This window comes from Canis lupus, chromosome 19, assembly GCF_003254725.2.
Source record: "Canis lupus dingo isolate Sandy chromosome 19, ASM325472v2, whole genome shotgun sequence".
Taxonomy (NCBI): Eukaryota; Metazoa; Chordata; class Mammalia; order Carnivora; family Canidae; genus Canis; species Canis lupus.
The window spans coordinates 50,603,715-50,620,363 of record NC_064261.1 but is presented as its reverse complement, the minus strand read 5'-3'; the positions used below and the strand labels follow the sequence as shown (position 1 = coordinate 50,620,363).

At 36.2% G+C, this 16,649-nt stretch overlaps 1 protein-coding gene across 2 annotated transcripts in view; it reads right to left on the bottom strand.

Moving 5' to 3' along the window:
* Positions 1 to 16,649, bottom strand: part of ACVR2A (activin A receptor type 2A) — an 84,468-nt gene that overhangs the window by 9,977 nt on the left and 57,842 nt on the right. Inside the window, exons 5-9 of one of the 2 annotated variants that reach the window (XM_049097288.1) lie at positions 10,292 to 10,315; positions 6,127 to 6,270; positions 4,076 to 4,219; positions 2,878 to 3,023; positions 832 to 946 (exon numbers count right to left, since the gene is read on the bottom strand). In XM_049097288.1, the coding sequence (XP_048953245.1) occupies positions 832 to 946; positions 2,878 to 3,023; positions 4,076 to 4,219; positions 6,127 to 6,270; positions 10,292 to 10,315 (573 nt within the window). The remainder of the gene's footprint in view (positions 1 to 831; positions 947 to 2,877; positions 3,024 to 4,075; positions 4,220 to 6,126; positions 6,271 to 10,291; positions 10,316 to 16,649) is intronic. The other variant, XM_025431730.3, reaches the window with a different exon arrangement.

Genomic DNA, 16,649 nt, shown 5'->3' with positions numbered 1-16,649 from the left:
AAAATGAAAGCTGAGAATTAGATAACCAAATAACTGCCATGATTCAAAAGATGAAGAAATAATCATGCCAATTTTGTAAGGAAACGTCACCTCTCAGGTCCAATTGGTTTTCTTAATATAAGGTGATCTTGTAGGAGTGAAAGCACCTTTCCTCGCCTCACAGTTTCTGAGAATAAAGTGTAGGGATAATGCTATTCTCCTAGGTGGCTTTCTTAAAGATTCCCATTGTTCAGAGCTCTTTGTGCAGACTTTGGCTCGATAGAGTTAATTAGACTCTTTGCTCAGGGCTTTGCAAGTGCTCTGAACTCTGGAGAGAATTCAAAGAAAAGCGGTAAAGTTGGTTAAAGAGTTAATGAAGCACTGAAGACCAAGAAGCGAGAAACTAACTGTTGTGTGGAAAAATCAGACAATAGATATTAACACACAGTAGCAAGAACAGTCTTTCCTTGTCCTGCCATTCCTCTTAGGAGGACGAAAGAATTAACAAAACCACTGCCCTAATACTGAGAACGCCCTACGAATGGGGTCTATGTAAACGTGCTGGAGTCTAACTGGATTAGTTTTAAAAATAGAATCCATGACATGTGTCCAGGTTGTTTTACGGACTGACTGGTCTAAGCCACTTGTGTTCCTAACAGTCCTTCAGCACCAGATGAAAATGTCTCCCTCAGCAGATTTAACATACTACTTTTCAGAGTGTCATTTGATATTAGTTGCTGATTTAATAACCATTACAGTCATTTTAGATCAACTCCATCCAGATATGCCATTCTCAGATAATATGGGGCAAGATTATTTTTTTCTTACAGTTTATGCAGTTACAATCCTTACCTGTCCATGGGTATCACCTGCAGACTTGCCAGCCTCGAATTTTAATGCCAACCCAAAGTCAGCAATGCAAGCTGTCAGATTGTTTTTCAACAGCACATTTTTACTTTTGATGTCCCTTGCAAACAGAAAGATAAAGTATTGAAATTAATCGTAAACAAGTTATCTTTTAAAAATTTCACTGAAAGTAGGAAAGGAGGAGACTACACTACAGAAGTAGGATATACAGGAAAAAGGAGGGAGAACGAGTATGCAAGGTCCCCATACAGCCTGAAGCACAAGGGCAGTGACCACTCCTGCTCATAACATGGACAATAAGAAGGAACTTTCTCCATAAAGCAGTTTTCTAAAGAGCTGCTATTCCAAAACCATGGTCTAGTCTAGATGTTACCTATGTCATTCCTACCTACCAGTCATAAAACTGCTGGGGTTCTGAGGTAATACAAATATTACCGAGTTTATAGTTGGAAACTCCCACAGCAAGTGAAATTTAAGAAACTAAGTTAAAAGAATATTCAAATAAGATGAACAGAGGCCTTCTGCCTACGGGTCCAGGCCTACATATTATAACGGTCCCTTATTTTAGTAGTTCTTCGATTCAAAAGCCTTATTGGAGAAAAGCAACTCTGGAATGTAGATCCGAAAATTTTCACCAAAAATATAAACTGCTCCAGCTGGATCGCAGTGTTCTGAAAAGAGTAACTGTTTTAAAGCAATCAGATATTCTCTTCTACACACTACCTTCAACTGGTTCATCCTAGAGATTACTATCTTCTAGCAACTTCCATCGCTGCCCTGAGCGGTGGCTGGATGTACGTACACAGACCAACCGTGGAACAGAGACGGCACCGGAGACACACGCGATGCTACAAACACCAATCCACTTTAGCCTCAGAAGATTTTTAGGAACCCTACTCCTAATAACCTTTTCGGCTGCCAAAGAGATTAGTGCCCTATAGGACTAGGTGAGGGGAGCAAAAATCTGAGAAGAAACAGACTCTATGCAGGAAGGTGAGAAAAATGGGGGGCTATTTCTGAGGAGAAGTCATTCAAGGTTTGCCAAATCAGAATCTGTATTAGAGTTGGATTAAACTAATGCCTCCCAGGATGCGGAACACCACCTGGCGGCACTCAATTATCTGCTTAATGAAGCTGCTTATACCCACCTGTACAGCAGCCATCTCTTTTTTTAATTGAGGTAGATAACGGACACACGTTACATTAGTTGCACGTGTACAACACAGTGTATTTCCACAAGTCTATATGCTGTGCTCCCCCAAGTGCAGCTACTGTTCCCATACACCACCACTGATTACACTCCCTAATGTTGTGCCTTTTACCCCATGACTTATTTATTCCCTAACTAGAAGCTTGTAGCCTACTCCCCTTCACCCATTTTGTCTATACGCCCACGCCCACCCCCACCCTCTCCTCTGGCAACCATCACTTTGTTCTCTGTATTTATGGGTCTGTTTCTAAAGCAACTATCTTTACATTGAATACACAATGGCAAACTGATCCCATGTTTAAAGAACTAACATTTTCCCTTTTGTGGTTCTGACAACTATTGGGTTTAAGTACTACTGCTTCACTGATAAAGACAGTTAAGAGTCATTCAAATGATGCCTCCCTCCACCTTAACTGAGGAGGTAATGGTCACCTGGTCATCACAAACACAAGAAAACAAATACCCAAAGTCTCTCCTTAATTCATCTTATAATTATCACCAAAGTAAGTCATGTTTTGAAGCAAAACAAATTTTTTTCCTTTGAGATAGACAAAATACACTCTCATTCTTAACCATGCTTTCAGAAATGAAACAAACTAAAACACTGGTCAAGAATTAAACTTTGCTAATGATACTAATCCATACATTATCCAAAATACTTCTTGGCCAATCTCAAAGCTAATTTGAAAAACAAATGAAAACCAACTGCCTCCACTAGCATGATTAGGTAATTAGGGGGAAAATAAATTTTGCACAGTAAATTAAAAGTGTAAATAACAAATACTGAATTATTTGGGAAAATAATATAAATTGAGCTCTACCTGTGAGATATGGCAGGTTTATGGCCATCTTTTAGGCCAGGTATATCCTCGTGCAAATAAGCCAATCCTCTGGCCATGGTTTCTGCAATATGACATAGTTCATTCCAAGAGACCACATTAGCCTTAAGAAAGTCTGACAGTGAACCCTAAAGAAAAGGAGAGGAAAAAAACAACTTATGCTCTGGATAAAAGCTGTATGACATGGAGACTCTCCTCTTTACTTTCAAGATATGGGAGGCAGCATATCTTTACTTTTAGTGAATAATGATATCCAAAAAAGCAATCTTTCTGGAATGGTTCAAGTTTCACAATAGTAAATATCTGACTAGAATGGAATACATCTAATCTTAAGATGTTTGTTCTATCACAGGACTAGGAAAACACAAAATTAAGATATATAAATAACTACATCAGAATCTGCCATCCTTCTGGTCAAGAATTTAGAGAAGTCCAAGAGCCACTTGTATCTAACGATGATGACACGGATTGCCAAGAAGAACACAATTTCCTATTTCATTAACATGTTATTCCATACTATCTCTAGAAGTTAGAAAAATAGCAACTGTGTTTTGGTGATAATTACTCTACAAATTAGTGACAGATAAAGCGGAACCCTTGGGTGGCTCAGCGGTTGAGTCTCTGCCTCGGCTCAAGGCATGATCCCAGGGTCCCGGGATCAAGTCCCACATCAGGCTCCCAGCAAGGAGCCTGCTTCTCCCTCTGCTTATGTCTCCGCCCCTCTCTGTGTGTCTCTTATAAATGAATAAATAAAATCTTTTTAAAAAATGATTAGATAAATCTCCTGACTCTAGTTCTGTCACAAGACTACACTGATTAAAGAGTTGAAGAAACACAATTCAAGCTAAAGAATGAACCACATAATCAAGATGGATCATGAATGGTGGATGAAAATCACAAAGCACCAGCTACACTGAAAGGGCTATTTGTAAGAGGAAAACTGCAGCACCAGAAATAAGGAACAAAAGACTGGTTTTATGAGAGTAGAAGGTTGGGTGAAAAAGGTGCCATCTTTGCTCTTGTATTAAAATTATCTTTAAAGGATTTTTTATTTATATGTATTAACTAGCTACAACGACGTACTATTCCCAGAAAAAAATCAGTCTGAGGGATTTGTAGCCAACATTAAGTAGGTAAGCCAGCCCTGACTTTCCTGAGTTAAAATGAAAAGTAGTTTTACCTTCTCATGAAATGCTGTAATTAGCCAAAGATCCACATCAACACTGGTGCCTCGTTTTTCTGCACCAATGAACTGTAGTATGTTCTCATGCTTCATTCCAGGTAAACTATAAACTTCATATTCATTTTGCCATGATTGTTTGTCCTAGAGTTAAAAAGAAAGAATAGTAATGCAAAGAACACAGGCAAATAAACCATATCTAAGATTACTCAAGTAGATTCAAAAATTAAAAATTAAAAAAAAATCTACTCAAGTAGATTCTAAGGCTAAATTTAAAGTAAATAAAATTTAAAATAAAAATGAAAAAGTTATTTGGTTTGGTTTTGGCTTATTTTTTCATAAAAGAAATCTGACAATAAGGTAACAAATCCATGACAAATGCCTGCTCTGTTCCCTCAAACATACTTTTCTGTGTTTCTCATTTGTAAATACAGGAGTTATCATCAGAAATGCTGCACCTCCGTATCTAACAATGGTGACACACTCTGCTGACAGTTTCCCTGAGATAAGAATTTCAGGTAGAAGGACTTCATCTTGACAGAAAAAAATTTTTTTTGTTCAAAGACTAACATTACAGCAAACATTCTTAACAAAATGTTGAGACTACCCTACAGAGTCCATAAGAGCACAACAGAGTATAAATAGGCAATACAATAATTTAAAACACCATATACTCATTTGTACCTGTGCAAGTGACCCACACCTACTACATGTCTACTTAGAAAAGATTAGTTTCTCTTCACACTGAAAGCAGGAAGCACCATAATAATAATGGTTAGGAACCTTCTGGATCCAAACTATCTTAAGAACCTTTGCCAAGTGACATGATCATTCCGTTTCCTCACTAGCAAAATGGGGACTACAGTCTGTCCCACAGGGTTGTTGTATGATATGTACACTGAGTGTTGTTTTGTATCTATGGGTAATATATGGGCACATGTTACTGAGTACTCCTATGCAAAGCACCTCTACCTGACAATAAGAAGCACTCAATAAAATATTAGCTACTGCTATTCTTGCTGCTGTTACCCTTATGTTAATATCCAAAGGTCTTTATCTAATTTTTAAGCTTCTTCCCACAATTGAAAAAGAGCCCTGAATTTGCCAATCTTAGCAGAACAGACTAGACTCTTCCTCTGAGAACTATAGTTTTAAAGAATCTGCATCACTACAAAAAAAAAAAAAAAGAAGAAGAAGAAGAAGAAGAAAAAAAAAGAAAGGTAGTACCCTTCTTCACAGACTATAAGAGGCTTTACAAGAGGCAAGAAAGATAAAACCTAGGTATATTAAGACAACAAAAACTGATTCTATAACTTTGGAATGAGGAAGATCCACTGTGCAGATACAGTGGTGGAGCCCACATCACCAAAGCCAACTGGGACTGCAACACCACACAAGGCATTAGCTAGAGGGGGGCATAAAGCAAGGGACAGAGACGAAGACATCATCACAGATCTGTACAACTGATGGACTCGCACAAAACATTAGAGCAGCTCAGAGATGCATTAGACCAGGGTGTTATGAGGTGAGCCCCCTTTAAAAGAAAAACAAGTCAGCAGTGAACCAATTATTTAGAATCCTGATTCACTGCCTCTGAAAATTCACCAACAAAACCTGAAATGATTACATGACCCCTCAAAGTAAGACAAAAAAATGAATCAGTCTGGTAATATATGCTAAACAATTCTAAAACTAGCATGCTGTTCTTTCATTCTTCTCTGTTTTCTGTTAATGTCAATGGGACACTCAAAGTTAACCAATGAAAGTCTGTAACTGGAATCCTCATCTTCACTTGCATTTCCGTAGTATTTTTATTGACAAAAGATCTCCTGTATGTTCGTAATTCCACTGCTCCAAACAGACATAATGACTGCTTTACCATGAGTTCCATTCCTCATATGAGACGGCAGACAAAAGGGCTAACTCTTTCCTCAGTATCACAGAACCACCCTGAAACAGTTTGTGTTTTCAGACTGTTGCTGCATTATGATAATCGAGCCAGTTGCATCTTTTACAAAATAGGTGCAGATGAGAAAGGTGCAATACCATACCTGTATTGGAAATATTTTCACAGCCACGTACTCATTGAGCAGCTGCGCTTTCCATACACAACCAAATCTTCCCCTTGCTTTCACTTCTAATAACTGCAGTGGCTTCAAACCTAGTAATGGAGAAGGTGGGGGTGGTCCTGGGTCCTACAGATAAACAGTAACAGTAGTTAGAAAGCGGCACATGATACAGATCAATGCTAAATATGAGAAGAAATTGTAAGTATACTAAGGCATCAACTGACAGAAACAGGAAACACATACAAATGACACTAACTTCAATCTTGCCAAAATTGAGTTCTCGAGCATTACTAATCATTTATAGTGATCCTAAAGCGAGTCACTTGAATTGGGAGTTTTTATATTACAGCAGGAAAAATGACCTCAAATCATTTTGAGTCAGTCTCACTAATTGTCTGGACTAAAATTTTCTGTGACCTTTAGGATATTACTAACAGTATTTCAATGGTTTCATCCAGTTGGTACTTCATTAGAAGATGAAGACTTTAAAAAGTGTCGGCAACAGCAAATTATGGCTATGTCTCAAAGGAAAACACTCCTCAAAATCCACTACTTTCTGAAACAATGACTATTTATCTTTAATAAATCTTTTCTTCAGTAATCTCAGAAATGCACATAGTCATTCTCAAACACACTGCAGATAAGAAGTCTATCAAATACAAAGCACATGAAATAAATATGTTAACAGTCAAACTGTTCCTTTCATTCTCATTTTTCTACCTATTAACAATCACTTTGCTTATAATTACATCCCAAAACTGACCTGAGATAAAAATTATTAGTCTGATTGGCAAAAAAAGTACAAATTATAATCCAGAAAATGAGTGGTCATCGTAGTAGATAAATGAAAAAGAAGTGTACTGCTATAGTTAATCTTGAAAATGGAGCAAGTATAGTATATAAATAGGCGTACAACATTTATAAAACACAAGGGCATCCTTCCTCTACAGAGCAGAATGGCAACCCCTCATTGGAAGCATTGTATCAGAGTTCAATATCTGCAACTAAAACAAGATGCAAGAAGCCTTCTGAAAAGCCTCCAGAGAAAGTGTTTGAAGGGCTACATAATGAGTATAACGAAGAACCAAAATTCTGTGGCAACAGTAATAGAGACCGCGACATCTAAGTTGCTTGGAAATGGTATGTCATCCCTGCATCAACACATCTCTCTCCCTTGTATCCCCTCTTACAAAAAAAAAAATCCCCTCTCCTACTGCCCCAAAACTGTTGGTGCTCTGTTCACACATTATTCAGCCCACTGGTGTCATTCAAGATTTGAAAAAGTTGACGTCTGCTTTAGAAAGACCCTCAAAAACAGAAACACTGCACAATATTAAAGAGGACAAAGGTGCAATTTTTTTGCAGGCAATCTTTATAAAATGGCTGGAGAATTCCTATTTTAAAATAAAATATTTTAAAACTAGAAAACTTCTTGTGACTCATTTCAACCTTGGATATTTATTTTTAAAGTATCTACAAAAGTTGCTCTTCCTTCACACATTCAAAAGATGAAAGGTCATAGTGGAGCTAAAGAGTGTTTTCGTTTAAAAGAGTGATGAGTCCAGAAAATCAGATACAAATCTGAGAGAAGTGTGGCCCCTAAAGTTATGATCCTCAGTGGGAAGGGACACAAGAATTCTGGAGAGGTTTTATCACAATTAAACCCACCCTACCTCATTGCTTGACTGGTCACTTATGCCTGGTAAGAGACGCTAGTGACAGGAGTATGCTGCTGCTGGGGATGTGGAAATGGGAGGGAGAAAGGTAGAAAACCAGCCTTGTGGAGGCAAAGGAAGTCATGCACAAAGTCCAAGAATTATTAGGTAACTGCATAAAATAACTATGCTGACAGGAGAAGTTCAATCTGAAATATCTGAATAACTACGAAGTTAAAAATCAAGGATTCCCCCCTTCTTTAGAACGAAGTCAGAAACATGTCAAGCTTTCAAAGCAAACTTACCAAAAACTAAAGTATGCAGATAAAAGCTGAAAGCTGAAGAGGCAAAATAACCAGGTAAAAAATAAAATGGCTCTTAAGCATTAAGATTTTTAATGACTTTTATATAAATTGATAAGATCCTTCAGTAGCATACAACATTACCCATTCTCTGCTCTAAAGTGTACCAACCACACAGAGAGGATTCAGTCTATAATACAGGATTCAGAGGACTTAATCCACATCTCAAATTAAGACTATGTCAGCAGTCCAAAATATAATTTTAATACAATACTAACCTTAATTTAGGAAACATACAATAACTTTCACTGTCTATATTTAGACGAAAAAGATCTCTGAATACTTTTCAAATGCACAAATAAACTTCAAGGTTCCCATAAGTTTCCAAGTCTTTGGCAAGTTTCTAAGCTATCATCATCAGTAAAAAAAAATCTTAGATCACTATCCTAATGGTATTACCATTATTCAACCTTCTATCACAACAGCCTGAAAACAGACTGTTACCAAAATTACTTACAAATAAAAAGTTTACAGTTATGAAGAATACTGGTGAATTTTTAAAGGGTGAAGGAAAGGACTACAAAGGCACATTCCTATAGAATATCAAAGCTTTTAGAAATGGTATGTGTTTTTAAATAATATTCTATAATACTTAAAAGGTAAGCCTCAAAAATGAGTAACTAAAATATAGATAATAACTCAGTATATAAAATACATAATGCCAATTAAGATACCTTTTTGCTTTTTTAATGAAAAATTACTAGAATGTTCTATGTCATACTTTTCAGCTCTTCATTAAAATTTATAGGAAGCTTTAACTACATCTCTAATATCTGGCTTTTACTTATCACCTGAGAATATTGGAAATTATTTGCAGTTTATGAGCATCATCATCATAATTTACCCACAAAAGTCAATGCAGTTTACCCTTGAACAGTATGGGTTTAAACTTGAGAAGTCCACTTCTATGTGCATTTTTTTAAATAAATACAATACAGTACTGTAAACGTATCTTCTCTTCATTAGGATTTCAACATTTTCTTTTCTCTAGCTTACTTTAAGAGTATACTATATTATACATATAACATATAAAATACATGCTAATCAAGCATTTGTGTTAGTACTCACAAAACTTAGTAGTTTTGTTCTGGGGGAGTAAAAGTTTATACATAGGTTTGACTGTGCACACCCTCAGCACCCCTAAGTCCTGCATTGTTCGAGGGTCAACTGTACTTGATTCTAGGTCAAAGAGTTACACACCTTGAAAATGTATCAACCCCTGGGGAGACAAATTTGAACTTGGACTTCATAATGACAGCAACATTCTGATATTATCATAAAACATGACTTTGCCCTGCTACACAGAAAATCAGCTTTGGGGGATCAATGGTAAGGACCATGGAATTCCTGAAAACTTTTCCTGTCTCCAGTTGTCTTGCAATCCCCAAGCTATTCTGCACAGTTAAGAAGAGATGAAGTAGAACATGGTTCTGATTACATCTTGTTTACCCATCTGTATGTGAAAACTATGGCATCAGAAGACATCACGTTGAGAAATAACAAATGGCAATTGCTGAAAACCATGCCCCCATCCCAACACCACTACCCAACAGAATTAATATAATCAAGACCAGAATAAATTAGCAGAAGTCAAGAGCTGCTATGCAGTCTGTGATCATTTCATTTCTTCTGAGTTCTCAAATGAGAAGGGTGAATTCTAATCTAAAATAGAGCCTTCGATCTCTAGAGAGCAAAAGATCAACTTAAACTTCTCTAACTAGCCCATTTGCTAAGGAGGCTAAAGATGAAAGAAACTATCTGAAAATACAGATTTCACATTAAAGGATAATGGGTTTCACCAGAGAGTCAGCTCCTGGTAAAAATGAGCATATGCTGACATTTAAGCTAGTGACATACTAGCCATTAAGTGTTAACATCTAATCAACTAAAATCGCTGTTTCTACATTCCAACTCAGATAAGTATAAATTCTGTTAACAATTCTTTGAAAACCAAAAACTGTTATAATATGTAGCAAATCAATCATGTTTTCAATACTAAAAGTGGTAAAAAAAAATTATAACATAAAGGATGCACAATAAAGCAACAACAACAAAAATCTAAGAACAAAATGTTTAATATGCATCCACAAAAAGTTCCACAACCATAAAACAAACATCAATGCATCTTACCTCTATCATTATATGAAAGGCGTGCTTGTGAAGAAAAAACACAGGCAAAAGAAATTACGATTTATATCCAGAATGAAATGAAAAATGACACATCAGTTACAAAAGTGAAGGAGGGAGAATAATGATTTAGCTTTTCAAAAGTTGGCAATGATCCAATGTATCATATTTTTAAAATAAGAACTGAGAACACTTTCCTTATAAACAGAGGAAAGTAATATCAAACAAACAAAAAACTTGGATATTACCTTTCAGATTAGGGATGTTATTGTGTAGATGACTCTAGTATGACCCCAAATTACCTGATCCAATGAACTTCAAGCTAGCAAATAAACTACACCGACTTCTTAAATAATCATTACTTGTTTTTCTAAGAAGTTCTAGAGTCTAAACAGGAGGAGCAAAGCAAACTGAGAAAATATGGGGTGGAATTGGCTTCTGGACACCAGAGGGCAGTATTGCCTTTAACAAAGACTAGAAGCAGCACAGAAAAAAAATTTTTACGTAACTAGACTAAGTTCCTCAGCCCACACGGGCAGTTTTGTTAAGAATCTCTAAAACCTCCTCTTTCTTGAACTGCTTCATTCCCTTTTCATGGAAGAGAGTAGAATCATAATATAAAAATGTTTCTAGTGTCTGTGCGTGCAACAGAAACAATATACTAGGGGAAGAAAATAAGACAGGGGAAGAATAAGTGAGAATTAAGTAGAACATATGACAGGCCAGGCCCACTGCTGACTTAGCCACAGTGAGAGTGAAGAAGTCAAGCAGTGATGGCCCTGGGAACAAGTATCCACACATATTTTTCAGTCTGAGGACACTCAGATACTGATAGAGAACAAGATTTTCATTTTCCCAGTCATCCTAAAATAGTTAAGGGCCTAAATTTAAAAGTAAAAGAAATATGGTCACCAGTGTAAAAGGAGGCTTCAAATCTCTCCAATAACTGAGTATTTATCGGCCCTTTCCAATATTTCTACAATATTTATACAGAGAATAGCACTGACAAAAAAAGATTTGACAACTCATTTATCTGTACCAGTAGCTGGACTAGTTTTGCTTCCTTCTTGATTTTCTCCTCTGATAATGATTCAGGATTATTTAGAATTCATCTAAAAGGCTTAGCTAATCCTACTATCAAAACATCTTATCAGTACTCCAGAGTAAAATTCATCCCTTGAAAGAAATACATGCCAAATGAATAACCAGACTTCAGCTTCCCAAGCCCTAGTATCTCTCAGGTTTTGTTTTCATTACAGGTACTTTGGAGATAAACCTGCCACTATAATCACACTATTCAAGGAGGTGCTATCCATGCATCTTACCAAAATGTGTATTTTTGCTCAATATACTTCTCAATAAATGAACATCAGATTAAGTCAGAGAATGATCAAGCTAAACAAGAGACACCAAGAACAGGCCTCAATGTGTAAAGTATGTTACAAAACAAAAGGGTCAAAACAGAATTCAAAAAAATTAAATCACTGAAATACATGGATAAAAAGTAACCAAATAAAACCATCAATTCACAACATGGAAAATGAAACTTGAGTATCATGCACTGTAACTGGAGATAACAGTGAAAACCAAATCAGCACATTAATGTCAAGAAGTTAGGCTGCCGGATGAGAAAGAGACTTGCTGCTTATTCCTTAAGGGGTAAAGAAATTTAACTATACTGCCAAACATCAGAAAAGAATGAAGAGGACTTCTCCATTCCCTCATCAAATCTTTCCTGAACGCCTAGTTGTGCCAGGCACTGACTACCCCGGGTGGGGGAAAGAAGATGTATCAAAGACCCCATGCTAACTGAATGCACGATGATAAAATAAGAGCAGTAAAAAAAGGAATTCAGTCCCTTGAGCAGGTACCTGTAAGGTGAAACTGGACTTCCACTGGCATGATAAATAAGAGGATTTTCCCAAGGAGAGGATCACTGAAAAATGAGGTAAGTACTTGAGGGAGACAGATTAGGTGGAAAAATGGTACTGGGTTACATCCTAAATTTCTGACTTGTGCCACCAAATGCTGTACTCATTCTATTTAACTGAGAACCAGGCTCAGAGAGATCATTACCACAGGTTGTTACATGCTTGGAGACATCCAAGTGCCGATATTCAGTAGGCAGTTAGATGTACAGAACAGGAAATACGGATTTTAGTTCATTTATATGCTATAAACAAACATATATGACATATATTATTAATTTTCCCTTATTTAGTATTTAAACCATACTAAGATTTATATATATGTACATATTTTTTGTTAACTCACTAAATAGCTTTGGACTATCAAGAAGAATTAAGGACCACCCCACACTCACCCAAAGTATTTGAAAACTGACAAATTCTGAATTTGCCTCATCTTAGTCATCTAATTATCTCATGCTCTAAGAAATTTCACAATTGCTAATTTTAAAAAAAGACTATTGCCAGGCAGACTGAAATAGAATCTATAAAGAAATAATATAGTGTGTGTATCAGAACAAATGCTTCTGAGCTAGGGAAAGCAAGACATTATACATTAACAAATTCAATAATATTGATACTGCCAAATGCACAGCCATCACTCTATCCAATTAGATCTTCCAAGTTCCATTGTGATATACCAACTCCTACTTCCTACTGTTTCTCTCCTCTAACTCCTGAAAGCAAAGCAAAGACAGACCAAGGTGGATGAAACAGGATTCTGAATAAGTTGCTTAAGAAGAAGGCTGCTGCTTCTCAGGGTAGCTAGCAATGGGGTTTAAAAGTCTGAACAAGATGTGAGGGATATGCATTCTTCTGGCCACTGCTTAGAAGCATCAGGTTTATTATCGAGGATAGAAGAAATTTTATTTTTATTTATTTTAGCATTTGTATTCTGCATGTAAGGCTGAAAAAAAGGAAAAGGATTATGCCATACATTATATAAATTGTGATGTAGTGAGATGGTTATCAACAAGGTTATATATTACAATAAAAACTTTCTGCGATGTAATTTACATACTCTGATCCCTCCTTATCCTACTTTAAAGTAGTTTTTTACGCCTCCCCTCCCAATAATATTTACTAAAATAAACCATTCTATTAAAATTACTTCAGTGAATAATCATCCCTGGGTCTAAATGCCCAGACTTTACCACTCAGCAGACTGATCCTAGGCCAAGACACTTTGCGTATCTGTGCCTTGATTTTCTTATCTACAAAATGGACTTAATAAAACAGAACCTATATCATGGGGTGTTGAAAGTTTAATCGGTATAAAGTGCTTGGTACAATCCTTGACAGAGTACTCAAAATGCAATCTTTTATTGAACTAATTTCAAAGTCTCAACATATAAATATATATATCTACAATGGCTTCCATAAATATACCTTTTGAGTACAATTTTGAAGTTGTTACTCTATCGGCAGTAACAGCTAACATATCGTGAACACTTAACATTAGGTAGGCACCTCACATGTGGCTCCCAGTCACTCCAAACTGGAGTCAGGCATTTCTCCTCTCCTCCTCCTTTGACCAAAATTGTTGAAGCAACTCCCCTCTTTCTTTACCTTTCATCTCTAAGCTGCAAAGTCAAATGACCAACCAACCACTAACCCATTTTTTATCTACATATGAACTATGGGCTTCAAAACAGCCAGCAAGGACTGTCCCTCTGCTGCTTATCACTATACATCAGCATGATGCCTGGCACACAGCAGGCACCCAAGCATTAGGTGAGTGGTTAAGCTAAAACAAAACAAACTGGAACACCTGCTAGCCTATGTGATACAAACAGCTTTCACTAACAAATGGGCTTTTTCATTTTATTATCTCAATTGACAGAAGATTTTACAATGATGAAGTAGCTAGGAATGAAGAAGAGATCTACAATGAGGTCCAGGAAATAAAAAATTAAGAGAAAAGCAAAGTCACTTCTTCCTATCTTCCACCTCACTCGACAAGAGAAAGGAGAAATTATGTACTCTGGTCCAAATGCATCAGCCCTATTTGAAAACTGGAAGGTGGGACCCTCCCTCTACAGTCCAAAGGAAAACTGAACTCAAAGTTTTAAAAATTCAGTGGAAGTCATCTTTAAATTAGTGCTTTCATTATTAACTTTAATATATAGCTAAACTTGTTTTAGGCTTTGGATAAAGCTTTTAATTTTTTTTTCCTTCTCCCCTTTCTTTCCTTTTTGCTTTTGGATATGGAATTTCAGCATATCTCCAAGTGAGCCCGTTCATGCATTTGTTAAGTAAAACAGCTCACACGCCTAAGAGTAATTTTTTTAGTAAAGCTGCAAGTCTACAAATAATTTATGACACTTCTCCCCAAAATCAGTTTAGAAGTATACATAAACTTGTAATAGAAGTTGTAACAAAAATAATCACACATAAAGGTGAAACAGACTTTTGTAGTAGCCCTGGACTATTTCTTTGGCATCTACAAAAAAAAAAAAAAAAAAGCCCAATGCCAAGACAAGAGCATTATATCACCATACTTTAAACATGCTAAAATAAGACAGTTAAAAATATTCGTGAAATGTGGGTTCCAGGTCTTAGCAGAAACCTAACTAACACCAACTCTAGCCTAATAAAACATCAAGTTTTGATATTTCATGAGCATACATTAAAGCTACAGTAAATTTCACTTAAGAATGCATCATTTAATCAGAATGAAATTGAAAAGAATTGAGCTGAAAAGCTATCCACAGTATACTGTTAAATTAAAAGAAACCAATTGTGAAATAACATTCTATAGTTTATAAAAGGGGAAAAAAGCATATATTCAAACAAATGAGATCAGAAAAAAGTGTCAAAGGATACATTCCAACCTGTTAAAATTGATTATCTCAGGAAAGTGATAAAGGGAAGAAAAAAAAGGAAGAACAAATGGCTCTATCTCCTTTCTTTTGCACACTTCCTTCTGTATAATTTGTCTTATTTTAACAGGCAAGTGTTTGGAATTAATTCTTAAAAAGAAAAAAATTTAAAGGAAAGAGAAAGTGAGTCAACCTATTTCAAGATGTGCTTCTCTTGATATGATACTCATTTTGCAAGTATAACTTAATATTAGCATATTAATACTCATTTAATTTTAGTAAATTTCTCCTGCATCCTCCGCCAATAAGTAAGCAGTACCCTTTCCTAAACTGACTTGGCTGAATGATGCTACGCTACCCTTTCGGTATCTTATTAATTTTAAATGGGTACCATACACAGACCCATGTTCAACAGGAAATCCTACACAGCATTTTCACAGATGGCTCGGTTTCTCGGTGGACCGTAATCTGACATAGCATGAAAGGACAACCTGTTATTTACTTTAATATTAAGGTCAGCAGTATTATTTTGTATACCCCAATCAGTATCCCAAACATCTGAAAACCTTTACTCTTTATCAGACCAAAATCTAGACAAAATGTCATGATGTAAATCACTGAAGAGACTGATGTCTTTAAGCAAGCATTACAGTTGCAATACTATAGTGCTACTTATATAGCCTTTAAAAATGAACAGGAAGTTGATTTCATACCTTTTTAAAGGTAGGTAATTTCTAGGCTCTAAAATCCACTTTCTTATCAAGTGTTTTTCATCAGCACAAATATAGATCTAATTTATTAACAGGAAACTTCAGCTCTCATATGGTTTTGAGAGCGATGCAAACACTTTTATTGAAACCACATTAACTCTAACCACGGTAAGACTTCTTAATCAGAGTCGATGCATCCATTCCCTCATATTCTTGACTCACTGGCACTAGAAAAACCAGTTTGTGTTCAGTTTACTCACTGTGGGTTAAAAGAGCAAATTCCTACACGTGGAAAGCCAGTTTCAGCACAGATAAAAGAAAAGGACCTAGGGGATGCAAATTTAAAAGATGCTTCAAGCTTGTGATTCCAGAAAGAACTGAATACTGGCATCGTCTTACAAAAGCCTGAATACTTCAACTTATTTTACCCTAAAGAAATATGGCCTCAAGATTTATCTTAAAACTAAGCCATCAAGTTTTTTATTAAATGAATCCCTGGGCATGCTACAATTATCATCTCAGTATAACTCTAAATGCAACAAAGTCAAATTCAGCAATTCATCACTTACCGAACGGTTCTACACACAAACACCGGGTGAATCCAGTATGATTACGACACACAGCTGGTCTTCAAGGGGCTTACAATCAAGTGGGAGACTGGAACATGTACACAAATGACTAAAGCCTCTCTCAATTGGGGTTATTCACCTGAATCACACGAGACGGAAACTGACTGCAGCACTATTTTCTCAATTATTTCAAGGGCAGTACATTACTAATACCATTCTAGATGCATATAATGGACGGCTTAGGGTGTAGTGAGAGGAAAGAATAAAAAAAGTAAATGCATGGAAGTACAGAA